The sequence below is a fragment of the Malus sylvestris genome, chromosome 12, assembly GCF_916048215.2.
Source record: "Malus sylvestris chromosome 12, drMalSylv7.2, whole genome shotgun sequence".
In the NCBI taxonomy this organism is placed as follows: domain Eukaryota; kingdom Viridiplantae; phylum Streptophyta; class Magnoliopsida; order Rosales; family Rosaceae; genus Malus; species Malus sylvestris.
The window spans coordinates 9133145-9161028 of NC_062271.1; the positions used below are offsets into that span (position 1 = coordinate 9133145).

The following is a 27884-nucleotide window of genomic DNA, read 5'->3' on the forward strand; positions in this document are numbered from 1 at the left end:
CAACGTTTGGATAATGCCTATAACAGCAATAACATTACACTTGTCCTCTACTAACTTAATAATGCCAAATATGTGAAAAGTAAAATATTTTCCCATTGAATAATAGAAAAACTAATGAAAAAAGCTTAAAAACTTTGAGTTTTAATGATAAAAACAAAATAAAGGGTAAAGTAAATAGTACAATCATTAACTTTTTAGTGTAAAAATATGATTTTTCGTTAAAGTAAACAATATCAGAGCTTTTCGTTAAACTTGGGATGCCTATAACAGCAATAACATTACACGTGTCCTCTACTAATTGGAGGCAGCAGCACGTATCTTTTGCGCTTACATGTACGGAATCTTCGTCCTCACTCCTATCCCTGGTCAGCGTTTGGACTTCTGCCAATACGATGACAAAGATGTGAACAGTATAAAGGGCGAGACTCACATTTTGCTCTTCGCTCTCTCTTTCTCTCTCTAGATGTTGATGGTGTGAGAAAAAAGAAGAGATTATCGTGTGGAAATGGAGAAGTTCTTGAAGGACTTCGAGGTGGAGTACAAGAAACCATCGGAGGAGGCTATAAGGAGATGGAGAAGCGCCGTCGCGCTCGTCAAAAACCCTCGCAGAAGGTTTCGATTCGTCGCCGATCTCGCCAAGCGCTCCGAGGCCGAAAAGAAGAAGCTTCAAATCCAGGTCTCTCTCGCTCTCAAATCAAAACTGCACCGTTTTAATATCTAGAACTGGTAACCTGGTTTGAGGCGTTTTGCTTTCTTGATTGTTTGGCTGCCGAGAAAACATGCTAGGAAAATGAAAGAAACTGAAACGATTTTCAGCATTATGCTTTTGCCTGATTTATTCCTGATTCCTGTTTGATTTGCTGTCATTTGAAGCCAATTGGAGAGGATCAGTACTGCTAATTAGGACTGATAAAACATCACTGATCGCTAGTCTTACTTTGTTAATTTCATCGTCATCGTTGTACGGCTGAGATTTAAAATAGTATTTGAATTTAGGGCAAAAGAAAATTTCCTGGATTTCTTCTGCTCTCATCTGTATTCTCGGTACACATAAAAATTTTCCACCTACATTCTTGAGACACATAAGTATACAAAACTTTACCACATGCTTGATCAATTATGTATTCTTGGGAGCTAGTGATTTATTCATCAAATGCTTGATCAATTTTCTAACAATAGAGAGTATTGGTGAACAATGCGTTACGCGTTGGTGGTCCCACATGCATAGGAGAGACCCCATTGCACTTGCAGTCACATTTCCATGTAAAATAGTTTTGCATTGCAATGACAGTTTGGTAGTATTTCTGTGGCCTGGACACTTGACTACACACAAATATGAGGATTAACTAACTAAAAGCCGGATGGGTAGTTTTTGTTATTAGTTCTAATACTAATATGGGGAGGTGAAACATTGTGAGAAAACCCTGGCTTTAGCATTTTCTTATGTTATCCAAGGGTGACAATTCTTAACAATTCTTGAAACCAACATGAAATTAACGTATTAGGGTTGACTATTACTTGACACGAAACCTATGTATGACGCGACCTGCCAGCATGAATTATTTTGACATGACATCCGTCTAACTAGTAATGTAGAAATCCTTGTAGAATAACAGGTCATTTCTTATGGATTTGTTAGTAGCATCGGGCAAACCAATTTACTTTTATTTACTAATGCATTGCTAGGTTTGTTTACAATTATATTAACTTAGTTTTAAGTTCTAGTTCTCAACAGTTGATCTCCATTTGCTGATATCAATTTTTTGTTAAAACTTCTGTCAATGTTTGTATTTGTAGACCTGAGAACAACTTTTATTACCCTGTGTACGAAAAATTCTCATAAGCTTCTTAAAGCAGTATGTATAGAAAGCTGAGTTGCATTGAGAGTAGCCATATCTGATTCAACAACTGATAATGTGACTTCATTAACGATTTTATTTAAGGACCATATGAGAGAAATAACTGCATATAATGTATGTAGAACTGCAGACACACACATGTAGTTATAAGCTATGTATTTTTTAAGATATGTATTTATATATTTGTGTAGGTAATACAGCCACCGGTTACTATTATTGTCAATTGAAGTTTTTTGGCCTTTTGATTGTTCCTGCAACTATAGCTCTGAATGACATGATTATCATTACTTTTTTTTACTTTGTTATCTTATTTGATTTACCAGGAAAAGATTCGAGTTGCTCTTTATGTTCAAAAAGCAGCACTGCAGTTCATTGATGGTATCGTCTTCAAATTTATAGGTCAAGTGAAAGTTCATTGTGTGTGTGCTGATCTCATGTATTGAATCCTTTCTCTCTCTTTGTTTTGTGATGTTGTGAAGCTGGTGATCGTGGATCTATTGAAAAGCCAGGTCATGATGAACTCCAGCTCCCAGAAGATGCCAGAATGGCAGGTTTTAGCATTCACCCAGATGAACTTGCATCTATTACACGTGCCCATGATATTAAGGCCTTGGAAAGCCATGGTGGAATTCATGGGATTTTAAGGAAAGTCAATGTCTCGGTAGATGAAGGTGTCAAGGATAGTAATATACCAATCAGACAAAATGTTTATGGCTTAAACCGTTACAAGGAGAAACCTCCCCGAACTTTTTGGGTGTTTGTCTGGGAAGCACTACAGGACTTAACACTAATGATCCTTATGGTCTGTGCTGTGGTTTCTATTGGAGTTGGAATTGCCACTGAAGGCTGGCCCAAGGGCACGTACAATGGTCTGGGAATTTTAATTAGTATAATTCTAATGGTTATGGTTACCGCCATTAGTGACTACAAGCGGTCTTTGCAATTCAAGGATTTGGACAGGGAGAAGAAAAAGATTTTTGTTCAGGTCACTAGGGATGGAAAAAGACAAAAAGTTTCCATTTACGACTTGGTTGTTGGAGATATTGTGCATTTGTTGATTGGGGACCAAGTTCCAGCTGATGGACTTTTCATATCTGGGTACAGTTTGCTGATTGATGAGTCAAGCTTGTCAGGTGAGAGTGAGCCAGTGAATGTATCTGAAGGGAAGCCTTTTCTTCTTTCCGGAACTAAAGTGCAGGATGGGTCATGTAAAATGCTAGTGACTACAGTTGGTATGAAGACTGAATGGGGAAAGTTGATGGAAACTTTGAGTGAAGGAGGAGAAGATGAGACCCCACTGCAGGTGAAGCTTAATGGTGTTGCTACAATTATTGGTAAAATTGGTTTGACTTTTGCAGTGTTGACATTTTTGGTATTGACAGTAAGATTTTTGGAGACAAAAGGACCTAACAACGAGATCACTGATTGGTCTTCAGCTGACGCCGTAACCCTTTTGAGCTACTTTGCTATTGCGGTAACTATAATTGTTGTTGCAGTTCCCGAAGGATTACCATTAGCAGTGACGCTGAGCCTTGCTTTTGCAATGAAAAAATGGATGAATGACAGGGCACTTGTAAGGCATCTCTCAGCATGTGAGACAATGGGTTCTGCTAGTTGTATTTGCACAGATAAAACTGGAACATTAACTACAAATCATATGGTAGTTACCAAAGTATGGATGTGTGAAAAATCTGTAGATGTAAAAGAAAATGACAGTAAAGAAACATTGATATCAGAAATATCTAGAGCATCAAGCATCCTTTTGCAGGTTATATTCCAAAATACAAGTTCTGAGGTTATTAAGGATGATGGAAAGATCTCCATTTTGGGAACACCAACAGAGTCAGCACTATTAGAGTTCGGTTTACTTTTAGGTGGGGATTTTGATACCCTGCGCAGAGAGGTTAAGATTCTTAAGATCAGACCTTTCAATTCTGTCAGGAAGAAAATGTCTGTGCTTGTAGCTTATCCTCATGGTGGAACACGAGCTTTTTGCAAAGGTGCATCAGAAATAGTACTGGGAATATGTAACAAGTACATTGACTCTAATGGGGAATCTGTTCATCTCTCCAGAGAAATGGTAAAGAATATCACGGATGTCATAAATTCTTTTGCCTGTGAAGCATTGAGAACTCTCTGCTTAGCTTTTAAGGATACAGATGACTCTTCCATCGAAAATGGCATCCCAGATGATGGCTATACATTGGTAGCAGTTGTCGGTATTAACGACCCTGTGCGCCCGGGGGTCAGGGAGGCAGTTCAGACTTGTTTAGCTGCTGGAATCACTGGTGACAATATAAATACAGCTAAAGCCATAGCTAAAGAATGTGGCATACTCACAGAAGGTTGTATAGCAATTGAAGGTAGCATGTCTCTAGAGCAGATGAAAACTGTGATACCGAAGATACAGGTTAGTAAACAATTGGTTGAAAATTTTCACCCTCAATATATATCAAAAGATGCTTCAAATTTTCTAAATGTTCCGTGTGGATACAGGTAATGGCCCGGTCTTTACCGTTGGATAAGCACACATTGGTAAAAATTTTAAGGGATGAATTTGGTGAGGTTGTTGCTGTGACTGGTGATGGGACTAACGACGCTCCCGCTTTGCATGAGTCAGACATTGGACTTGCTATGGGCATAGCAGGAATAGAGGTTTGTACTCTGCCACATGATCTTTTCCTTCAATCCTGTGATGTTTTGCTTCTAATTAATTCTTTTTGTGTTACCTCTTTCCATTTCACATCCGTTAACCTGTAATTCAGAAAGCTTAGTTAAAAATATCCTTCTTTCGAAACATTCCCTTATTTTACCTCTTGCTGTATAGTTTTTTACTAATTATTAATGGGTTTTACTGAATATTAAAAGTGCATAAGATTAACTGCCATTTTCTGTCCCACTGCTTGATAATTGAATGTTTCCAGTCTAAAATATTCATGGATATGTATACAGGTTGCCAAAGAAAATGCCGATGACATCATATCGGATGACAATTTTAAAACTATAGTAAATGTGGCCAGATGGGGACGTTCAGTGTACATAAACATTCAAAAGTTTGTGCAGTTCCAGTTAACAGTTAACGTTGTTGCTCTAATTATCAATGTTGTTTCTGCATGTGTCTTAGGTATGTTGTCCAGCAGATTTTTCTTATATGAAATGCCGTTATATTTGTTTGGGGATGAACTGTCACGAATAATGACAAATTCCGCATCTCTTTCAGGATATGCTCCCCTTACAGCGGTGCAACTGCTCTGGGTGAATTTGATTATGGACACTCTTGGTGCTTTGGCACTGGCAACAGAGTCTCCAAATGATGGACTTATGAAAAGGCCCCTAGTTGCGAGGGGTACCAACTTCATCACCAAGGCTGTGTGGAGAAATATCATTGGTCAGAGTATCTATCAACTGGCTGTCCTTGGAGTTCTCAATTTCTCTGGGGAGAAGCTACTAGGACTAACTGGTTCAGATGCAACTGAGGTTCTCAACACTGTGATATTCAACGCATTCGTGTTTTGCCAGGTACATATTACTGGTTTAACCAGTACCCTAGTTTTATCCGTGCTGCCATGCATCTTCCACACGGTTTAACTTTAGTACCTACCAGCATATAACTTCTAGTTTCGAATTTATTATTCCTAATTAAGCAGATGGTTTTGGGCCCATGGTTGTTATTTCCCCTCGTGTTTGTTTTCTGAGATCGAACGAATGCTGCTCCAAAGCTTGTAGTAGAAATACTCAAATCCCACATATGTATGATCTTGCCTTTCTTTTGTTCTTACAGGTGTTTAATCAGATAAACAGTCGCGACATAGTAAAGATTAGCGTATTCCATGGAATGTTCGACAGCTGGGTATTTCGAATCGTCATGGTTTGCACAGCAACCTTCCAGGTTATCATAGTAGAGTTCTTGGTAGACTTTCATAATTTAGAATATCAGCATTATCAAAAGGTTTATAAGCCGAATGCATGTTACGAAATGCTGTGATACGGAACTCTTTTTATGGTTCTAATCAATGTCTCCAGATAGGGCTCCACTTTGTGGTTCTAATGCATTTAATGGATTTAAGTAAATCTATTATATTTGGTGTAAATACGTGTCTGTTTATACTTAAAATATATATAATTTCATCATAATCTACAAAATAGAATGTCATATATATTATGAAGCATTGGAACATAATGAAAACATGGGGAACAAGCATATAATGTATGTTTATTTAAGTATTCAACAAGTCTCTTACAATTTATTGAAAAGAATAAAATGCAAAATGAAAGTTATCTATTTTCTGTCTAAGTGAGTCACAACTTAGGCTGGTTCCTAAGCGGGTTTGGACGGGCTAGGCGGGTGCTTAAGTGATATAGGCCGGCGCCTCAGCAGGTCTAAATATTTGGCTCGATAATTTACGTATAAAGTTATTGATATTACAATTGTAATATTATTTCAATTTTTATTCTTGCCATTTCTGAACTTTAATTATTGTAGATTTACCCTAGACCTGTAAACAGACCCAATTTGAATCTATAATCAGATATATTTATAATCGGATTATTGGATTTGGATTTCGTACGTGCTTAGGTTATTGAATATGACTTGTCTATCCATATTCGTTAAGCATCTGATCCGGATCGGATTATTGTATTCTGATCAGATGCTAATTTGGATTATTTAATTTTTAAGTTAAAAAACCTTGAATTATGTAGAAAATAGTGTAGTTTGAATGCTTGGAAAAACTTATATTACTGTCTTTATTATAAAATAATATAGAGAATATGTGATATGTTATTGAGTCACGTCCAATTATTATTGGATCCCCCTGAAACCATAACTGGATTGATAATCCGATTATCGTATTCTGGTTGTATTCAGATTATTGGATTGCAAGTCTAAATCCATATTCTCTTAATTAAATTGGATTCAAAACAAATCATGATCAAGTTCCAACCTATTTACAAATCTACTTCAATAACCTACTTTTCTTCCATCCCTCTTTATTTTTATTTTTATTTTTTGTAAGTATCATTTCTTGTTTCGTTTTTGCTTTTCGGTAAATTGAATCATTTCTTATTTCGCTCGTTAGTGGGACCCAAAAACTCACAGGCCAGCAAGGCGAGAGCTTTCTCCGGTCGAGCAAAGGGCAGTGCCCAGAACACCCAGAGAGAGCTTTCCTGAAGCCAGTATGCAGACCAAGGCCAGCAAGGCAGGCAAGAGCTGGTCCAGCAAAGGGGCAGTGCCCAGAGCACCCTCAGAGAGCTCTCCTGACACCAATATGCAGATTGATATCTCCTCAGGTTCTATTCTGTTAAACTTTCTCAGTATGTATTAATTTTTTTAATTTTAGGGTTTTGATGGGATGCAAAATTCAAAAGTCTATTCTGTTAAACTTTCTCAGTATGTATTAATTTTATAATTTTAGGGTTTTCGTGGGATGCAAGATTCAAAATTATATTCTGCTAAACTTTCTCAATATCTAGTAATTTTATAATTTTGGGGTTTTGGTGAGATGCAAGATTCAAAATTGTACTGTTGGATTATTTCTCGCAGATTCCAATGGAACAACCTGTGCTGTCGTTCGGTATAAAAAAGGATTCCTTTTCGTTACTGATGGACGCCGCACAAAATCTCTAGAAAATGATGAAAGAAAAATCATCTGTGATGATGTCATAAAATTCAGGTATGTTTGCAAAGATCAGTTTGGACACGACATATGTTCTGTTTCGGCGGGATCGGTAAAAACGATAGGCCGTCTCTGGAAACGTGTGCTAGAGTGTGAATTGAGTCCTCGTACTGTTTCTGAAGTAGTAGATCTTGTTCAGAAGACACTGATGACAGTATACAGTCTAAAGGATTTCAAATCTGGTGAAACGTGTTCAATAATCATTGCTGGAGGACGTCGACAAGAGATTTTCCACGTTGGTGGTCGCTTAGCAAATATGCCTCATTATATAAGTTGCGCCTACCATGTCATAGGTTCAGGATCCCGATTAGTAAACGCTGCATTGGAAGTACTTTACTCTGGTCAACATGATGAAGGGACACTTGTAAGGACTGTTGAGAAATCATATCTGTTTGCTAGTTTGCATGATCAATCTACAGGAGGGTTTATTAAATTTTATAATGTTCATGGTGAAATACATCAGCACCTATTCACTAAACACACTCTCGAATTATACAGAGACATATATGCAAATCATATTAAATCGGACGAGGTAGCGGTGCTTATCTTCTCTAAGGACTTTGATAAGAAGCGTATTCATAAGTGTTTCCACAAGGAGACAGTTTTGAGGCACGCTCATGTGTTGGGCTACGTGAGAGGCTATCAAGTGAATAGAGTGGTATTGAAAAGGACAGATTATGAGAACCACCTATGTACTGTTCGGTTTGTAAAAGAAAAGTTACTTAGCAGTGGATATGTACCTGAGTGTAAAGATCCCGTGATTAAAGATTTCAATTTATCTTTTTACAAGCTGAGCCAAAAACATAGGAAAGGGCTTTACTATTTTACAGAGGTTTCTAGGGATATATTAAAGGATCTGATGGTGGAAGGATTAATTGGGAGAAATGCATATCACCCTGGAAGAGAACAAAGTCTAGAGAATGTGGAAAGACGACTTGTGGTAAAAACTGGTCCTAAAGAATCCCCAGGGCTAGAGGATGTGCTGAATGAATTCCATGGAGAAGAACCAATGCCAGAGGAAGTGCCAGGGGATGTTTATGATGAACTGGAAATCAATCAACTGGAGGTCCCTGCTCGTGCTGGTAATTATTATACACGCACACGCACACCTTTTTCTTTTGCCAATAATTGAGCTGTTTGATATATTACTCTGCCACTAATGATTACTTAGTTCATATTTCTGCAATTTCAGCAAGGTGTTGTCATTATAGCAACTTAACTGTTGTATTGCCCTAAATCTGCAGCGAGCATTCTTTAATTTTGAGAGAAAAATATGTTTACAGCCCCACAAACTGCGTATTTGGTCACACTTTAGTCTTCTTATGACATAATATCAATGTGTCTTTATGTTCAGTGTCATGTGGTCGCAGTACCTGGTTTCATCATCACCTTTTCTTTTATAAGGAAGGGATCTAGGCTACCATCTATATAAACATAAGTTAAGGTCCCTGTTACGCTAAACATACATGCACGCACGCACGCACTGTTAGGTTTTTCCAGCTCATGATAAGTTGTCCTAAGTCTATAAGGAATTATAGTCTTAGAGGATTAAATTGTTTTCCCAATTGGAGTTAGTTTCTCAATTGGAGTAGGATTCATAACTAGATTCCAATTAAGATTAATAATCCTTATTGAAGAAGACCTTTATTATGTCTATATAAAGGGGCTATTGTACTAGTTTTGAATTTAAGAAAACAATAAATTGTATACCACTCGAGGGATTAGAGTGAGAGAATATTGTAAAGTGTGTGCAAGAGAAAAGAAAAGAGATAGTGTATTTCTTGTTCTTGTTCTTGTTCTTTCAGGTTTTTCATCAAGTCCTAGTTCTAGAGATTTGGCAAGATTATTGGTTGTGCTCATTATTGATATAGCGAAAGATTGTTGTTGCTGACCCGTGGAAAGAAAGAAAGAAAGAAAGAAAGAAAAATATGTTGTAAATCTAATTTGCAATTACCTTGTTACTGAAGTCGATCTCTATCGTCATTTCCGTGATGTATCTGATGTTGGAGATGGAGATGTTACAGAAGTAAAGGTGTGCAACCATGAAGATAAACATTATGGCTATCTTGAATTCAGGACAAGAGATGCGGCATTATCGGCTATGGAGAAGGTGTTGAAAAACCCGCACACTAGACCTTGTTCTTTAATGTAACCAACGACAATAGACTAAACTAGCAAATATTAGAAAACTTAGAAACACACAAAGAATTATATTGGTTCGGTAGAACTTTTGCCTACATCCAGTTGTGATTTCTCTAGGTAGAGAAATCACCGCTCCTTTGTTTAATAATAGAGATTACAGAACTTTTGCAAACCCTAGAACTAATCTCAAAACTCTTGGTTGTCTGGCTATTTTCTTTCTAAAAATCAGTCTTGCCGCACCATATTTATAGACATAGGGTTGGCTTACATGTCCCAAGGTTGATTGAATTCCTATTTCTAAGTGGATTAGGAAATTATACTTATCCAAATCCAAATAGACTTCTATAAATCCAAACCTAAATTGAATACAACAACAACAACAACAAAGCCTTTTCCCACTAAGTGGGGTCGGCTATATGAATCCTAGAACGCCATTGCGCTCGATTTTGTGTCATGTCCTCCGTTAGATCCAAGTACTCTAAGTCTTTTCTTAGAGTCTCTTCCAAAGTTTTCCTAGGTCTTCCTCTACCCCTTCGGCCCTGAACCTCTGTCTCGTAGTCACATCTTCGAACCGGAGCGTCAGTCGGCCTTCTTTGCACATGTCCAAATCACCGGAGCCGATTTTCTCTCATCTTTCCTACAATTTCGGCTACTCCTACTTTACCTCGGATATCCTCATTCCCAATCTTATCCTTTCTCGTGTGCCCACACATCCCACGAAGCATCCTCATCTCCGCTACACCCATTTTGTGTACGTGTTGATGCTTCACCACCCAACATTCTGTGCCATACAACATCGCTGGCCTTATTGCCGTCCTATAAAATTTTCCCTTGAGCTTCAGTGGCCTACGACGGTCACACAACACGCCGGATGCACTCTTTCCATCCAGCTCGTATTCTATGGTTGAGATCTCCATCTAATTCTCCGTTCTCTTGCAAGATAGATCCTAGGTAGCGAAAACGGTCGCTTTTTGTGATCTTCGCTAGATTGCTCCGATCATTAGTGTGGATAAGTATATAAATGGATAGAGATAGGAAAGCAAACACAAGATGTACGTGGTTCACCCAGATTGGCTACGTCCACGGAATAGAAGAGTTCTCATTAATTGTGAAGGGTTTACACAAGTACATAGGTTCAAGCTCTCCTTTAGTGAGTACAAGTGAATGATTTAGTACAAATGACATTAGGAAATATTGTGGGAGAATGATCTCGTAATCACGAAACTTCTAAGTATCGGAGTGTGGTGTCGTCTTGACTTGCCTTATCCGTCTCATAGGTAGATGTGGCATCTTCTCTGGAAGTACTCTTCCTCCATCCAGGGGTGGTATCTTTAACTGGTGGAGATGCACAAGGTAATGTATCAATTTCACTTGAAGCTTACTTGTAGTTTCAGGCTTGGTCAAGCGCGATACAAACCATGTAGTAGGAGTCCCCCAAGTCGCCGAGCTAGGGGGTCTGCTGAAAGAGGTGACAGACAAGGTAAGCAATCAGAGCTCCGACTGATTGTTCACCTTCTCCCCATATTGCAGCAGCATGAAGGATAAAGAGAAGAAAAATGAGAAGAGATGATATGAGATACTTTTGCTTTTGAAGAAGTAACTTTCCACAGGCTTATTCTTGAACTGAGCTGGAGGGTTTTCTGGTTTCCTCCAGAGTATAAGGCCGACTGAAGAATTTGAGGGTCAAAACAAGTCCATCAAATCTAGAGTACGTTCCACCCTGCTGATATGGGATACTTTTGCTTTTGACAGAGTAATGGATGTATCGGCACGTGTGCTGTTACGCTTGTCTCCACATGCTTCCTTGTATCCTTCGCATTTGCCCTATCTGTTCCTCAAGCAGATGCGGAATCTTCCCTGGAAACATAAGATGTTGAAGATGAGTACTCGAGAGCAATGCCAGGTAAGTAATCAGGTAAGGGGTTCCAGGCAGTCAGTTCCTGGCTGGAAGCTTGATTCCAAGTGCTGACTGATTGCTCTCTTTCTCCTTGTCTTGCAGGTAAAAACAAGGCCAAAAGAAAAGACAGGAAAAAGTATGATATGAGATACTCTTGCTTTTAACCCTGATGATATGAGATATTCTTGCTCTAGTATAGCTTGTTTGCAGAGGTATTATCGGGGGGGGGGAAAGAAAGCTGAATATTTCGAAAGGCTTCGTTGGGAGTGCCCTCTCAGATATGATGAAGGGTTGAGCATTTTTGCAGGTCTGCCTGTCCGTTGGGGATGGAGGTCGACATATATAGGAGTCTCCCTAACAACAAGTAGTACCCTGCTTGGTCATAGCACGGTAGTGGGAGCTGCCAGTTTCACATGTTTTAACTCTGTCAGAGCACTTTGAAAAAGTGGTCTGTGGTATCTGGCTCTCGAGATTCGGAGATCGATGCCTCTTCGATTTTTGAGAAAGCAATCATGCTGGGGGTCTGACTCTCGAGATTCGGAGAGCAGTGTCTCTTCGATTTTTGAGGAAGTAATCATGTTGGGAGTCTGGCTCTCGAGATTCGGAGGGCGGTGCCTCTTCGATTTTGGAGCAAGCAATCTTGTTGGGAGTGTTGTCTCGAATGTGAGTAAAGGTTGAGCATGTTTACTAGTCTACCTTGCCACGAAGCACAAAGGTTGACACACAGGGACTTTCCAATTATCCAGCAATGGTACTGTTCCTTTACCCTCTCTTCGATTTTGAGAAAGTAGTCATGTTGGGAGTCTGGCTCTCGAGATTCGGAGGACGGTGCCTCTTCGATTTTGGAGCAAGCAATCTTGTTGAGAGTGTTTTCTCGAATGTGAGTAAAGGTTGGGCATGTTTGCTAGTCTACCTTGCCACGAAGCACAGAGGTTGACACACAGGGACTTTTCAATTATCCAGCAGTGGTACTGTTCCTTTACCCTTGTGGGTAATAATATGGTAGCTAGACCTTCAAAATTTATGTGTCTAAACTTTGTTAGTGCTGTTTCTTTGCTATTCTTTTACCTTTCTTGGTCAGAGCAATGTAGTGGGAGCTGCAAGCTTCACGTGCTCAACTTTGGCAGAGAACTTTGGCAAAGTTATCTGTGGTACCCATGAGCTATTGTTGCGTGTGGGAAGTGGGTGATTGAACAGTAAGATTCATGTGCTTTCTACTTCACCAGAAGTCTTCGACAGAATGCCCATAATTTCTGCAAAGCTGAGTGTGCGTGTGACAGGTGCTGACAAGGCTAGAAAAGTAGGTGCCTCTTCGATTTCTGAGATCGGCCCTCGTGGTTTCTGAGCAGCCCAGCTTTTGAGAAAGCGAGCGCCTCTTCGATTGATTCGGAGAACGATGCCTCATCGATTTTTGAGAAAGTAATCATGCTGGGGATCTGGCTCTCGAGATTCGAGGAGCAGTGTCTCTTCGATTTTTGAGAAAGTAATCATGTTGGGAGTCTGGCTCTCGAGATTCGGAGGGCGGTGCCTCTTCGATTTTGGAGCAAGCAATCTTGTTGGGAGTGTTAAAATTGCTATTCTTTTACCCTTCTTGGTCAGAGCGATGTAGTGGGAGCTGCAAGCTTCACGTGCTCAACTTTGGCAGAGAACTTTGGCAAAGTTATCTGTGGTACCCATGAGCTATTGTTGCGTGTGGGAAGTGGGTGATTGAACAGTAAGATTCATGTGTTTTCTACTTCCCCAGAAGTCTTTGACAGAATGCCTATAATTTCCGCAAAGCTGAGTGTGCGTGTGACAGGTGCTGACAAGGCTGAAAAAGTAGGTGCCTCTTCGATTTCTGAGATCGGCCCTCGTGGTCTCTGGGTAGCCCAGCTTTTGAGAAAGCGAGCGCCTCTTCGATTTCTGAGATCGGCCTTCGTGGTCTTTGAGCAGCCCAACTTTTGAGAAAGCAAACGCCTCTTCGATTTCTGAGATCAACCCTCGTGATCTCTAAGCAGCCCAGCTTTTGAGAAAGCAAACGCCTCTTCGATTTCTGAGCAGGCGCCTCTTCGATTTCTGAAGCTCCGTCGAGTGCAGATTTTTATAGGGGCTGGCATTAAGTTCCAAAGCACACTTGAATCTCCACCAGTAGAAGCTTCATTCTTGCACTTCTAAGATCTTGATTTGTCCGACCTCTTCTCTCTTCAACACCTTTGAAAATGTCTGGCCCCTCCGACCGTCGTTTTGACTTGAACCTTGTTGAAGAGGCAGCCCCGCCTTCTCCAGACAACATATGGCGCCCATCCTTCGTCTCCCCTACTGGTCCTCTTACCGTTGGGGATTCCGTGATGAAGAATGATATGACCGCTGCGGTGGTGGCCAGGAACCTTCTCACTCCCAAAGATAACAGACTACTTTCCAAACGGTCTGATGAGTTAGCTGTTAAGGATTCGCTGGCTCTCAGTGTTCAGTGTGCAGGTTCTGTGTCTAATATGGCCCAACGCCTATTTGCTCGAACCCGCCAAGTTGAATCATTGGCGGCTGAAGTGATGAGTCTCAAACAGGAGATTAGGGGGCTCAAGCATGAGAATAAACAGTTGCACCGGCTCGCACATGACTATGCTACAAACATGAAGAGGAAGCTTGACCAGATGAAGGAAACTGATGGTCAGGTTTTACTTGATCATCAGAGATTTGTGGGTTTGTTCCAAAGGCATTTATTGCCTTCGTCTTCTGGGGCTGTACCGCGTAATGAAGCTCCAAATGATCAACCTCTGATGCCTCCTCCTTCTAGGGTTCTGTCCAGTACTGAGGCTCCAAATGATCCCCCTCCGGTGCCTTCTCTTTCTGGGGCTCTACCGACTGCTGAGACTTCTCCTAAGCAACCTTTGTGAAGGCTCCCTCTTGTGTGTTTATTTTGACTCATGTATATGTACATATTTGTAGCTTATCGGAGATATCAATAAATAAGCTTTCCTTCATTTCAACGTATTGTGTTAAATACACCAAAGCCTTCTTCGCTAAGTTCTTTGAATTTTCTTTTGTTGAAGCTTGTAAGTTGAAGCTTTCTGAGTGGAGCATGTAGGTTGGGGTAGTGTTCCCTTAATTTCCCGAGTGAGGAAAACTTCTCGGTTGGAGACTTGGAAAATCCAAGTCACTGAGTGGGATCGGCTATATGAATCTTAGAACGCCATTGTGCTCGATCCTGTGTCATGTCCTTCGTTAGATCCAAGTACTCTAAGTCTTTTCTTAGAGTCTCTTCCAAAGTTTTCCTAGGTCTTCCTCTACCCCTTCGGCCCTGAACCTCTGTCCCATAGTCGCATCTTCTAATCGGAGCGTCAGTAGGCCTTCTTTGCACATGTCCAAACCACCGTAACCGATTTTCTCTCATCTTTCCTTCAATTTCGGCTACTCCTACTTTACCCCGGATATCCTCATTCCTAATCTTATCCTTTCTCGTGTGCCCACACATCCAACGAAGCATCCTCATCTCCGCTACACCCATTTTGTGTACGTGTTGATGTTTCACCGCCCAACATTCTGTGCCATACAGCATCGCCGGCCTTATTGCCGTCCTATAAAATTTTCCCTTGAGCTTCAGTGGCATACGGCGGTCACACAACACGCCGGATGCACTTTCCACTTCATCCATCCAGCTTGTATTCTATGGTTGAGATCTCCATCTAATTCTCCGTTCTTTTGCAAGATAGATCCTAGGTAACGAAAACGGTCGCTCTTTGGTATTTCTTGATCTCCGATCCTCACCCCTAACTCGTTTTGGCCTCCATTTGCACTGAACTTGTACTCCATATATTCTGTCTTTGATCGGCTTAGGCGAAGACCTTTAGATTCCAACACTTCTCTCCAAAGGTTAAGCTTTGCATTTACCCCTTCCTGAGTTTCATCTATCAACACTATATCGTCTGCGAAAAGCATACACCAAGGAATATCATCTTGAATATGTCCTGTTAACTCATCCATTACCAACGCAAAAATGTAAGGACTTAAGGATGAGCCTTGATGTAATCCTACAGTTATGGGAAAGCTTTCGGTTTGTCCTTCATGAGTTCTTACGGCAGTCTTTGCTCCTTCATACATATCCTTTATAGCTTGGATATATGCTACTCGTACTCCTTTCTTCTCTAAAATCCTCCAAAGAATGTCTCTTGGGACCCTATCATACGCTTTTTCCAAATCTATAAAGACCATGTGTAAATCCTTTTTCCCATCTCTATATCTTTCCATCAATCTTCGTAAGAGATAGATTGCCTCCATGGTTGAGCGCCCTGGCATGAACCCGAATTGGTTGTCTGAAACCCGTGTCTCTTGCCTCAATCTATGCTCAATGACTCTCTCCCAGAGCTTCATTGTATGACTCATTAGCTTAATACCCCTATAGTTCATGCAATTTTGTACGTCGCCCTTATTCTTGTAGATAGGCACCAAAGTGCTCGTTCGCCACTCATTTGGCATCTTCTTCGTTTTCAAAATCCTATTGAAAAGGTCAGTGAGCCATGTTATACCTGTCTCTCCCAAAAGTTTCTACACTTCGATTGGTATATCGTCTGGGCCTATTGCTTTTTTATGCTTCATCTTCTTCAAAGCTACAACCACTTCTTCCTTCCGGATTCGACGATAAAAAGAGTAGTTTCTACACTTTTCTGAGTTACTCAACTCCCCTAAAGAAGCACTCATTTCATGTCCTTCATTGAAAAGATTATGAAAATAACCTCTCCATCTGTCTTTAACCGCGTTCTCTGTAGCAAGAACCTTTCCATCCTCATCCTTGATGCACCTCACTTGGTTTAGGTCCCTTGTCTTCTTTTCCCTTGCTCTAGATAGTTTATAGATATCCAACTCTCCTTCTTTGGTATCTAGTCGTTTATACATATCGTCGTAAGCCGCTAACTTAGCTTCTCTGACAGCTTTCTTCGCCTCTTGCTTCGCTTTTCTATACCTTTCACCATTTTCATCGGTCCTCTCCTTGTATAAGGCTTTACAACATTCCTTCTTAGCCTTCACCTTTGTTTGTACCTCCTCATTCCACCACCAAGATTCCTTTTGGTGTGGGGCAAAGCCCTTGGACTCTCCTAATACCTCTTTTGCTACTTTTCGGATACAACTAGCCATGGAATCCCACATTTGGCTAGCTTCCCCCCCTCTATCCCACACACATTGGGTGATTACCTTCTCTTTGAAAATGGCTTGTTTTTCTTCTTTTAGATTCCACCATCTAGTCCTTGGGCACTTCCAAGTCTTGTTCTTTTGTCTTACTCTTTTGATATGTACATCCATCACCAACAAGCGATGTTGATTAGCCACGCTCTCTCCTGGTATAACTTTGCAATCCTTACAAGTTATACGATCCCCTTTCCTCATTAGAAGAAAATCTATTTGTGTTTTTGACGATCCACTCTTGTAGGTGATCACATGTTCTTCTCTCTTCTTAAAGAAGGTGTTGGCTAAGAAGAGATCATATGCCATTGCAAAATCCAAGATAGCTTCCCCATCCTCGTTTCTCTCCCCAAAACCATGACCACCATGAAAACCTCCATAGTTGCCTGTCTCCCTGCCCACGTGTCCATTTAAATCTCCTCCTATAAATAACTTCTCTGTCTGAGCAATTCCTTGCACCAAGTCTCCAAGATCTTTCCAAAATTTCTCCTTCGAACTCGTATCCAACCCTACTTGAGGTGCGTACGCACTAATCACATTGATAAGTTCTTGTCCTATTACAATCTTGATTGCCATGATTCTATCTCCTACCCTCTTGACATCTACAACATCTTGTACCAAGGTCTTGTCCACGATGATGCCAACACCGTTTCTCGTTCTATTTGTGCCCGAATACCAAAGTTTAAACCCTGAGTTTTCTAGATCCTTTGCCTTACTACCAACCCACTTAGTTTCTTGTAGGCACATAATATTTATCCGTCTCCTCACCATAACTTCCACTACTTCCATAGATTTTCCCGTTAAGGTTCCTATATTCCACGTTCCTAAACGCATTTTGCTCTCTTGAACTCTACCCTTTTGTCCTAGCTTCTTCACCCTCCCCCGTCTAATAAGATCAAAGTACTTCTTTTGTGTGTCCCGGGTAAAGTTGATAGGAGCATATGCTCCCAAACAACTTTGAGTGGAGTCGTTCGAAAAGAAGTTTCTATGGCCCCCTTGCTCATTTAACACTGCATCCGGGTGTCGATGGAGATACAGCGACCCTTGCTCACTTATCACTGTGCTCGGGCCACACAGCGCGCCACTTACGGGTGACGCCCTAGCTTTAGCGCGATTTTGTTCTGGATTCATTTTCATAAGGATTCGACGTGATCATGGAGTGCCGGCTGTCGACTACCTGACGCCCTCCCCCTCCTCCTTTATCCGGGCTTGGGACCGGCCATGTAAGACATAGGCGGAGTTCAAACCTAAATTGAATAAGGAAACTAAAATTCTTTCCTAATCCCTCTAGGACAAGAATCGGTATACCTCTAGGTTTCCTAAAACAATCCTAAACCAACTAGGACATATTTGACGAGCCAAAACCCTAACAATCTCCACTTTGGTGAGTCAAACCAAGTCTTGATCATTGCACCCTGGAGTATCTTTGAACCTTCTTGAAGCAACTCTGGAAATCTTAAAGAGTCTTCACCTTGGCAATCTTCTTCTTGCCTCATTGCACCTCAAGTGAGGAGGTGCTCCACTTTAATCAATCAACGAGATTGATCAAGTTCAAGCAATGCTTGAACTTCTTGGCCGGCACTATCTTTGTAAGGAAATCTGCGGCATTGTCATCCGTATGAATCTTTTCAATCCAAATTTCCTTAGACTCCACCCAATATCTAATTCTGTGATACCTTGCTTCAATGTGCTTTGATCTTCTAGAAAAAACCTGATTCTTTGCCAAGTGAATGGCACTTTGACTATCACACTTAAGCTTCACACAATCTTGAGTGATTCCCATTTGACTTACCAAGCCACTAAAGCCAAATCGCTTCCTTTCCAACTTCGGCCAATGCAATATACTCTGCTTCTGTGGTCGACAAAGCTGTAATTGGTTGCAGTAGGGCCCTCCAACTGATTGGTCCTCCTACGCATGTAAACACATAACCAGAAGTTGACCATCTCTTGCCCAAGTCCCTTGCATAATTGGCATCCACATATCCTAACACCCCTGCACTTTCCTTTTGCCTCTCAAACATAACCCTTTGTCGCCAGAACCCTTCAAATAACACAAAATCCACTTTACTGCATCTCAATGTTGCTTTCTTGGATTTGCCATGTATCTGGAAACGACATTGATTGCTTGAGCTATGTCGGGACATGTGCATACCATTGCATACATCAGGCAGCCCACGACATTAGCATAAGGCACCTTCTTCATTACTTGTTGCTCTTCCTTGAACGTAGGACATTGTTGCTCTTCCTTGAACGTAAGACATTGTTGCCCACTTAACTTGAAGTGAGCCGCCAAAGGAGTTGAAACTACCTTTGCTTCTTGCATGTTGAACTTCTCAAGAACCTTCTGAATATACTTGGCTTGTGATATCCAGATCCTTCCAGCGGTCCTATCTCTCTGAATTTCCATGCCAAGGATCTTCTGTGCAGCACCTAGATCCTTCATATCAAACTCCTCGCTCAACATCTTTTTCAAGTCTTGAATTCTAGACTTGTCTTGACAAGCAATTAGCATGTCATCCACATATAGCAATAGCAATATGATCATCCCATCTTGGAACACATGATAGTACACGCAACAGTCATATAAACATCTTCTAAAATTGATTTTCAGCATGAATGAATCAAACCTCTTGTACCACTGTTTTGGAGACTGTTTGAGGCCATACAGGGACTTTCTTGGTTGACATACTAGGTTCTCTTTCCCATATTCAACAAACCCTTCTGGTTGAGCCATGAAAATCGTCTCCTCTAGATCCCCATGAAGAAATGCTGTCTTCACATCCATCTGCTCAATCTCCATGTCATGCTGAGCTGCCATAGCTACAAGTAATATGATAGAAGTATGCTTGACTACAGGTGAAAAGATCTCATCATAATCCACCCCTTCCTTTTGTGAGTACCCTTTAGCCACTAACCTTACTTTGAATCTCACAACATTTAGTTCATGTAGTCCTTCATCTTTGATCTCATCATAATCCACCCCTTCCTTTTGTGAGTACCCTTTAGCCACTATCCTTACTTTGAATCTCACAGCATCTAGTTCATGTAGTCCTTCATTTTTCCTAAATACCCACTTGCATCCAACTAGCTTTCTGTCTTTGGGCTTAGGAACCAACTCCCAAACAGAGTTCTTGTAAAGAGACTCCATTTCTACTGTCATAGCACTTATCCAACTATCTCGCTCATCACTTGCTATAGCTTCTCGATAAGTAGTTGAATCTCCTTGACTAATGTTAAGAGCATAATTAACTTCGTCTTGGTTAAACCCAAACCCGTCATGTTTCTTCTTCTTCCACTTAGGTTTGTCTAGTGCTATGCATCTCTGGAATGCAGGTGGATTGTTGGTTGGAGTTCGAACCCTTTGGGATGTTTGGCAGATTGGAGTGCTTTCAATCTGTCATGTTTCTTGCTCCACTTGATTCCTAATTGGTGACCAATGTTGATGCTCTTCTTCTTCCTCAAAACCATCAAATTCGGCCTCTTGCTTGATATACTCCACCTGAGCTTCTTCATCTGAACTGATTAATGGAATCTTTGTTGCTTCAATTTCAGCATTGTCCGTCTTCTCCCTACTACTCTCGACTTATTCAGAGGCATGGTTGTCTCATCAAAGACAACATCTCGACTGACAACCCTTTTCCTGTTGTTGAAATCCCAAAGCTTGAAACCCTTAACTCCTTTCTCAAAACCTTAGAATATGCAATGTGTAGACTTCGGTTTGAGCTTGGACCTTTCATCATTTGGAATATGTGCATAAGCACTACAGCCGAACACCCTGAGCTTGGAATAGTCCATCGGCTTCTTAGACCATACCTCTTCTGCATTCTTAAAACCGAGAATTGTAGATGGTGACCTGTTAATCAAATAACTTGCATGATTAACAACCTTTGCCCAAAAACTATCAGGCAATCCTGCATAAAATCGCATGCTCCTCACTCTCTCTATAAGAGTTCGGTTCATCCTCTCAGCAGCTCCATTTTGTTGGGGATTCTTCTTTACTGTGAAGTGCCTTATGATGCCTTCTTGCTTGCAGTAATCGGTGAACTCATTACTTGTATATTCACCTCCATTGTCGCTTCTCAGGTACTTGATCTTTCTTGCAGTTTGATTCTCGGTTTCTGTTTTCCATTCCTTGAATTTTGCAAAAACCTCGGATTTCTGCTTCATGAAATAAACCCAAAGCTTCCTAGAAAAATAATCCATGAAAGTAACAAAATACTTGGCTCCACCATTTGATTTAGTTGGTGCAGGGCCCTAAACATCTGAGTGAATATAGCTGAGTTGCTCCTTGCTTCGGTTATCTGCATTGCTACTTGCGAATGATACCTTTATTTGCTTTCCGAGAACACAGTATTCACAAAAGTCCAGTTTGCAAGATGACATGCCTTCCATCAGGCCTTGCTTGTGTAATTCTTGCAACCATTTCTGGCTTATGTGCCTGAGCCTATGATGCCAAAGTTCAGTCTTGTCTTCTACACTCTGATTTATAGAAACAGCTGCTCCCCTGACTATAGTGGTCCCAATTAACTTATACAACTTATTGGGTTGTAGGTCACCTTGCATTACCACTAGCGATCCTTTGGTTAACCCGAGTCTTCCTTTTTTAGACTTGTACCTATAACCGGCCTCATCTAAAGTACCCAAGGAAATCAAATTCTTTCTTAGTCTAGGGACATACCTGATGTTCCCCAAAGCTCGTATCATCCCATCAAATATTCTGATTCGAACAGTGTCAATTCCTCTTACAGGACATGAAGAATCATCGTTGCTGACTTCTTTGTAAGTATCGAACCATTCTCTTACTGCACACATATGAAAAGTGCATCCGGTGCCTTGGAGCCTGATGTTACAGAAAGAAGCTCCCCGTCACTCTTATGCTCGGTGACTACACTAGTTGAACCTGAGCTTCCTTCCATCTTGGCTTTCTTCTCTTTCCAAATCTTGCAGTTCCTCTTCCTACCTCTATTGCCGATTCTCTTCCTTTGTCTTTTCCCGCCCCCTCTCCTTGCCTTTGGCATAAAGGCCTTAAGAGCTTTCAGTTATATCATCTAGTTTAGCATATGACTGAAGAGCTTGAATTACGTCTTCAAGCTTCAGGGACTCTTTTCCAAACATTAGAGTTGTTCGAAAGTGCTTGAAAGACAAAGGTAGAGACCTCAGCAAAATGATAGCCATATCATCATCTTTGTAAGTTTCTTCGACCTTCTGAAGATTAGCTATGCAATTCTGGAACTTGCATACATGATCTTCAATATCACCTCCTCCTTCTAGTCGAAGCCCGAATAGTTCATCCTTTAGAAAAAGTTTATTGGACATGGGTTTGCCCATATAAACATTCTCCAACTTTTCCTATGCTTCCTGGGCAGTAATTTTTTTGGATGATGTGTGACCGAACTGATCTTGTGAGATGGATCTCGATGGAACTCTTGGCCTTCTTGAGAACCTTAGTCCATGCTGCTTCTGTCATGTTTTCCGGCTTCTCACCATCGAGTGCATTGTCCAAATCCTGCTGTATCAGTACGTTATTCATCATCCTTTGCCAATCCTTGAAGTCATCTTTGCCGTCAAAGGGCTTTTACGCAGGTCCTTGATCTGCATTCATCTTCCCTTTTGAACACCTTGATCCTAGCTCTGATACCAATTGTTGAAAAACCCGCACACTAGACCTTGTTCTTTAATGTAACCAACGACAATAGACTAAACTAGCAAATATTAGAAAACTTAGAAACACACCAAGAATTATACTGGTTCGGCATAATTTTTGCCTACATCCAGTTGTGATTTCTCTACCGCTCATTTGATTAATAATAGAGATTACAGAACTTTTGCAAACCTTAGAACTAATCTCAAAACTCTTGGCTGTCTGGATGTTTTCTTTCTTTATAAAAATCAGTCTTGCCGCACCCTATTTATAGACATAGGGTTGGCTTACATGTCCCAAGGCTGATTGAATTCCTATTTCCAAGTGGATTAGGAAATTACACTTGTCCAAATCCAAATAGACTTCTAGAAATCCAAACCTAAATTGAATAACGAAACTGAAATTCTTTCCTAATCCCTTTAGGACAAGAATCGGTATACCTCTAAGTTTCCTAAAACAATCCTAAACCAACTAGGACATATTTGACGAGCCAAAATCCTAACAGAAGGGCATCATATTATTCTGTGTGTCAAGAAAATCAAGGTACATAGACTCTGGTTGGAGATTATAGTTAACGGTCTAGCTGCTTGTTTTTATTCATAGTATGCCGGGACTAGATTATAATTAATTTTCGAGTGAAGCAAACACATACAAATTGTAATTAAAAGACAGTTATAGCCCGTAGCTAGCAGTGCATGCAAAGACAGTCATTATATATTTGCACACGATGATATACGTGGAAATAACTTTGTAACTGATCTGATCGTCCAATATTAATCCCTTTTTTTTTTCTTTTTTTTTCTTTCTGTTGCAGTGCTACCCTACCTCATTAGTGAAGGAAGATGTGGAGATTTATAATTCCCTCCGCCTCCATGAAGTTGAGGAGCAGCAGCAGCTTACATGCCAGCCAGAGGCCCGCAATTTAGTATTTAGGAGGACGTCTAGTTTGAAGTTAATTTCCTTGTGTTGTAGTCTTTAAATGGTTAGATTGTATCGAATATCTATCAGTAATCATGTCCTGACTGACTGCGTGCATTAATGAATGATTATAATTTCGGAGCTTCCTGTTGAAATGTTTGGCATTCATTGAGAATACGCATAAGTCAGAGGTTTCAGTCAGGAAGCTGTTAATATTTTTTCCTGAACTCTTGATTATTCTAACGATCCAGGGCAGGGCAGTGCAGGCGAGGGCCGATCCGCACATAAATTCTTGTACTAGACAGTGTTTACTTGAGTAACTAATCTACTTGACAGTGACAGGAAGCTAACCAGGAATCCAACAGCTTGATTTTTCATCCATGATAAAATAATGTTCCCACCCCCTGATTTTTCAGCCACGAACCGAACAGCAGCATCTATGGCTTGTCATACTGGGAAGCATCCAGGTCAGTTAAAAGATGATGTAACATCACCTGGTGGAACTACCATTGCTGGCGTCCATGAGTTGGAGAAGGGTGGATTTCGTGGAATATTGATGACTGCAGTCCTCGCTGCTGCCGAGCGCAGCCAAGAATTTTCTCAGAGCTAGGCATAGATGGTGACTTTCATATTTCAACACATATTCATGACATTGCAATGAAATCCAATTTTTGTTCTCTTCCGTAGCTTAGGGGATAAACAAATCATTTTCAGAGAATATTATTAGACTGCATTCTTCTGAATTGAAGGTTGATTGAATTACAGGTAAATTTACCGTCGCACCAGTGTCTGGAGGCTCATATTCTTCTGTCAAACCTCAAGTTGGTATTTCTACTTTCCATTATCTCAGATATGTTTGAAAATTTACTGTTTTATTTTGGTTTTGTTCTTATTTGCCGAATGATTGAAATTCTGTGTGTTGATTGAAAGATATATGGGGCATGAATGATTAGGTGGTGATTTTGTGGTTGTTTACTAGACAATGATATCGTTGCGGTTTTAATTTCGTGCAGTTAAAATGTAGTTTCAGTGGAGGCCGCTTGTTTCCAGAAAGAAACTGCTTGTTTCAGTTGTTGCTGGAGTCAAATTGAAAGATCTGCAGGTCTTTCACTTACAACTCTTCTTACTTTTATCCTGATTGACTCTATGAATTGCCAAAAACCCTGTATTTCATTTTTGAACCTCTCGTTTCCAATTAATGTGTTTATTTTGATTGTTTTCTATTCCCTTTTTGTGGAAAATCATGTACTGAATCTGTTACATGCGTCAACTGATTCAATTGTTGTACGCTGTGTAGCCAAAAGTTTTTAAATAAGCTCTATTCTTAAGTGCTACGTAAGAGTAGATTCACTTGGCTGTGGGGCACAAACAAGAAGAAAACAACGAGAAAATATGCAATGCAAAAAGAGCTAAGAGTTGGGAGTGAATGGCTTGTTTACACATTGTCGCAGCCACATTTGGCTAGCCGCAGTCCACAGATTTAGCTCCCCTTCTCTCTACTATTCCACAGTGGCCAACCCTCTTTCACTTCTCTGCCCTTTTGCGATTCTATAGAGTGACTATGAGCGGCGGGGTCAGAGAGTGGGGTTGCGGAATGACAGAGAGTAGGAAGTTTTTACTTTGTGCAAAGGGGGAAGGGAGGACGAAGAGCTGGGCTGGGATAGATAATGTAAGTCTTTCATGCATATGTAATCTTTTTGATTCGTAGTTCTTTCTCTGCCCTCTGGATCTTAATAGAAGTTGACAGCAAACGAGGACAGTTTTTTCCCCACGTGCATTGAGGGTCACCCTTTTATTTATTTGTCTAAATCCGTAGGTGAATAAATATATTTTTCTGTTCAACCTTTGATTTCTGCAGTGTCAAGTGAATGGATTATATGATGCTACTGTTTACCAAATTTTAGTCATAGAAAAGAAAGTAGGACTGGCTTTTCTATAGTTGGTAATTTTTCCCAGGTATTCTAGACATTATGACTGAAAATAAATATTGAAGTTTGAGAGATGTTGACGAGGCATTCATCTCTTTGCACATAGTGAATCAATTGCCAGACTTATAACAGTTAGCCACTCCCAAGTTTAGCCCCTTTTTTCACCCTTCAAGTTTCTTATACTTTTAGTTCCCGAAAATCTAGAGCCATTTTTAGTAATTTGGGGTTACGAGTTTTATGATTTCAGGAACAGAATAATTTGTTTTGGCCCGTGCATGTTGAAGTAATTATTAGGGGTGGAATTTTTTCCCGAAAATCCCGAACCGTCCCGATCCCGTCCAGAAATTTGATCGAAAAATTCCCGAACCGAATTTCCCGAAACATTTGGTACCCGAAACCGAACCCGTCCCGAAAGTTTTGGGTTGGGATTCGGCCACAGCTTTGAAAGCTTTCGGTAATCCCGAACTGAACCGATTATTATATATATTTATTTATTTATTTATTTATTTTTAACTTTTAATTAGAAATTACTTGAACCGTTGGATTTGTTAAAATCTAATCCAACCGTCCATTAGTTAGGTCATTTTATTAGGTTGGTGATCAGATCTCTCGGACTCACTCACTCTCGGTCTCTCCGCTCCGCTCTCGCTCACTCTCTGCGCTCCGCTGTCACTCACTCTCTTCGCTCTCTCTTCCTCACAGTCTCAGTCTCCCTCACACGCACTCTCACAAACAGTCTCGCCGCCCGTGCTCCCGCGGCTCTACTCCTCCGTCGAATCCACGCTGCTCCTCATCCTCCACGACTCACGCAGACACAAGAAGGAACCAATTGAGTCCCAAAATCCAGGTTAGGGTTTTTAATTTTCACTGGGGTTTTGTCCTTTCTCTCTCTTTAACTCTTCAGACAGTATTTCACAGAAACCCAATTAAACATATGAAAATATACAAGCAACAACCTGTAAAATTTAACATAAAAATTAACATAAAAATTGCTCACAGAGAGAGAGAGAGAGTTCTTACATGAGGTGCTGCAATTGCTTGAGAGAGTTCTTACATGTGGCTTTGTAGCTAGTGTGGATTGTGACCTACTTATTTGTGTGTTTAGATACGCAAGCTAAGTGTAGCTGCTTGGTTTCGTATCTGTTTGAGATTTTTATTTTATTTTATTTTGCTGTCATAATGTGCAGGACAATCCCAATTTCGAGGGTGAAAAATGTAGGATATGCATGAATGCAATAATCGACAGGGGTGTTCTCGATTGCTGCCAGCATTGGTATGTGCTCTAGTGTGGCTTTGTGTGTGTGTGAGAGAGAGAGAGAGGAATTTTATTTTATGACATGGGTTCATCTTGGGGTTTTCAGGTTCTGTTTCTCATGCATTGACAATTGGGCTACCATTACAAACCTCTGCCCGCTTTGCCAGAATGAATTTCAAATGATCACATGTGTTCCGGTGAGTGATGCAAATAAACAGTTATCGCTTTAGTATTATTTCTGTTATGATTGCTATGGATTATAGAATGGTATTAATGTACAACTAGTTTAAAGCACAGTTGTTACTTTGATTTCTTAACTATCTGTTTTCAATAGTTTTCTTTTTGTTGCAAACAGAATTTTTATTTTGAAGTTTTCTCAAAATAGCGATTTGATGCTGGTTTGAAGTGGCACTAAATCATAAGAGTTTGATTTGTATGTGAAGGTATACGATACTATTGGGAGCCGCAAAGCGGACGAGGACTCAACTTATAGGTACTTTCATAATTATGGATAATGTGTTTAAGTCTATTGGTGAGGGTTGTTTGTTCACATTTATATGCGCACATGTTCCCAATTTGGAAGTTTGGTTTGTAAAACTTAACTTATTTCATTTTGGTTGCATGCACTTTTAATTAAATAGTTTGGTAGACAAATATAATTGTGAACTTAAGCTTAACTTGTTAGTTGCTTCCTTTGTATGAAAATTGAAACATGTGGTATTGTGATATTCATATTGTGGTGAAATTGAAACAGGTGGGCTGGGCAGTGGCTGTGTAACCTTAATTTTTTTTTTTGGGCAGTGGCTAGCTGCAATCTTAAAAGCCCAACATTTTGGGCTTCAAGGCCCAATCCCGAAGCATCCCGAAAATCCCGAAACACTTTCGGGAATCCCGAATTTCGGGAAATGCACATATTCGGTTCGGTTTTGGGATATAAAAGCCCATCCTGAAATGTTTTGGTTTGGGATTCGGGAAAGGAGTTTCGGTTAGGGATCCTGACCCGAACCACCCCTAGTAATTATTGGAGTGCATGCTTTTAATACCACCGGGGAGGCATGGTCCGGGAAATGACTTTTGAGGATCTAATTGCTTTTGTTCTGCTCGTATGAGTACATTCTTTATTTATTTATTTTTCCCCTTTTGTCTTTCGTGCATTTTGTTCAATTTTCTACTTTAATACTTTTGAGCTGTTAATCTTACTTAATGAAAATAAAAGGTTGAGTCCATGGCCTCCGGTTTTTCATCTATTTTTTCAACAAAATTATTCTGGGCCGGTCACAGCCCGTTTATTAGGGTAATGCCAAACACTCCTTCAGCTGTCGGTGCAGCAGCCTCAGGTACTTATGTTAACCTTTTAGAATTTTACAAAAAATTAGGCCTGTGCGTTGCTGCAGGAACCAGCTGTTTCAAATGTA

The 27884-nt window shown here is 40.4% G+C and overlaps 2 protein-coding genes and 1 long non-coding RNA gene across 5 annotated transcripts; all 3 read left to right on the top strand.

The window, feature by feature from the left end:
- Window positions 1-387: 387 nt before the first annotated feature.
- LOC126591809 (calcium-transporting ATPase 4, plasma membrane-type-like) lies at window positions 388-23441 on the top strand. The gene is made up of 10 exons (XM_050257509.1): window positions 388-676; window positions 2183-2237; window positions 2339-4269; window positions 4356-4514; window positions 4812-4983; window positions 5080-5378; window positions 5641-5748; window positions 6938-7148; window positions 7402-8616; window positions 23183-23441. Exons 1-10 carry the CDS (start codon window positions 506-508, stop codon window positions 23224-23226), a joined length of 4365 nt encoding a protein of 1454 aa, XP_050113466.1. The 5' UTR covers window positions 388-505; the 3' UTR covers window positions 23227-23441.
- LOC126591844 (uncharacterized) lies at window positions 11351-13882 on the top strand. The gene is made up of 3 exons (XR_007612521.1): window positions 11351-12246; window positions 12289-12853; window positions 13372-13882. It is a non-coding gene; the product is annotated as an uncharacterized LOC126591844 (long non-coding RNA).
- Window positions 23442-23558: 117 nt separating the features above from the next.
- LOC126591829 (uncharacterized) lies at window positions 23559-27695 on the top strand. 3 transcript variants are annotated; one of them, XR_007612513.1, is made up of 6 exons: window positions 23559-24111; window positions 24300-26061; window positions 26402-26487; window positions 26576-26666; window positions 26913-26962; window positions 27271-27695. XR_007612513.1 is itself a non-coding variant. In XM_050257541.1 (5 exons), the coding sequence occupies exons 2-5, from the start codon at window positions 26441-26443 to the stop codon at window positions 27417-27419; spliced, it is 384 nt and encodes a 127-aa protein (XP_050113498.1). In that variant the 5' UTR covers window positions 25738-26061; window positions 26402-26440; the 3' UTR covers window positions 27420-27695. The 3 variants fall into 3 exon arrangements, 1 of the variants encoding a protein (XP_050113498.1); XR_007612512.1 differs by lacking the exon at window positions 27271-27695 and having other exon boundaries at window positions 26913-27197; XM_050257541.1 differs by lacking the exon at window positions 23559-24111 and having other exon boundaries at window positions 25738-26061; window positions 27224-27695.
- The last annotated feature ends 189 nt before the right edge of the window (window positions 27696-27884 follow it).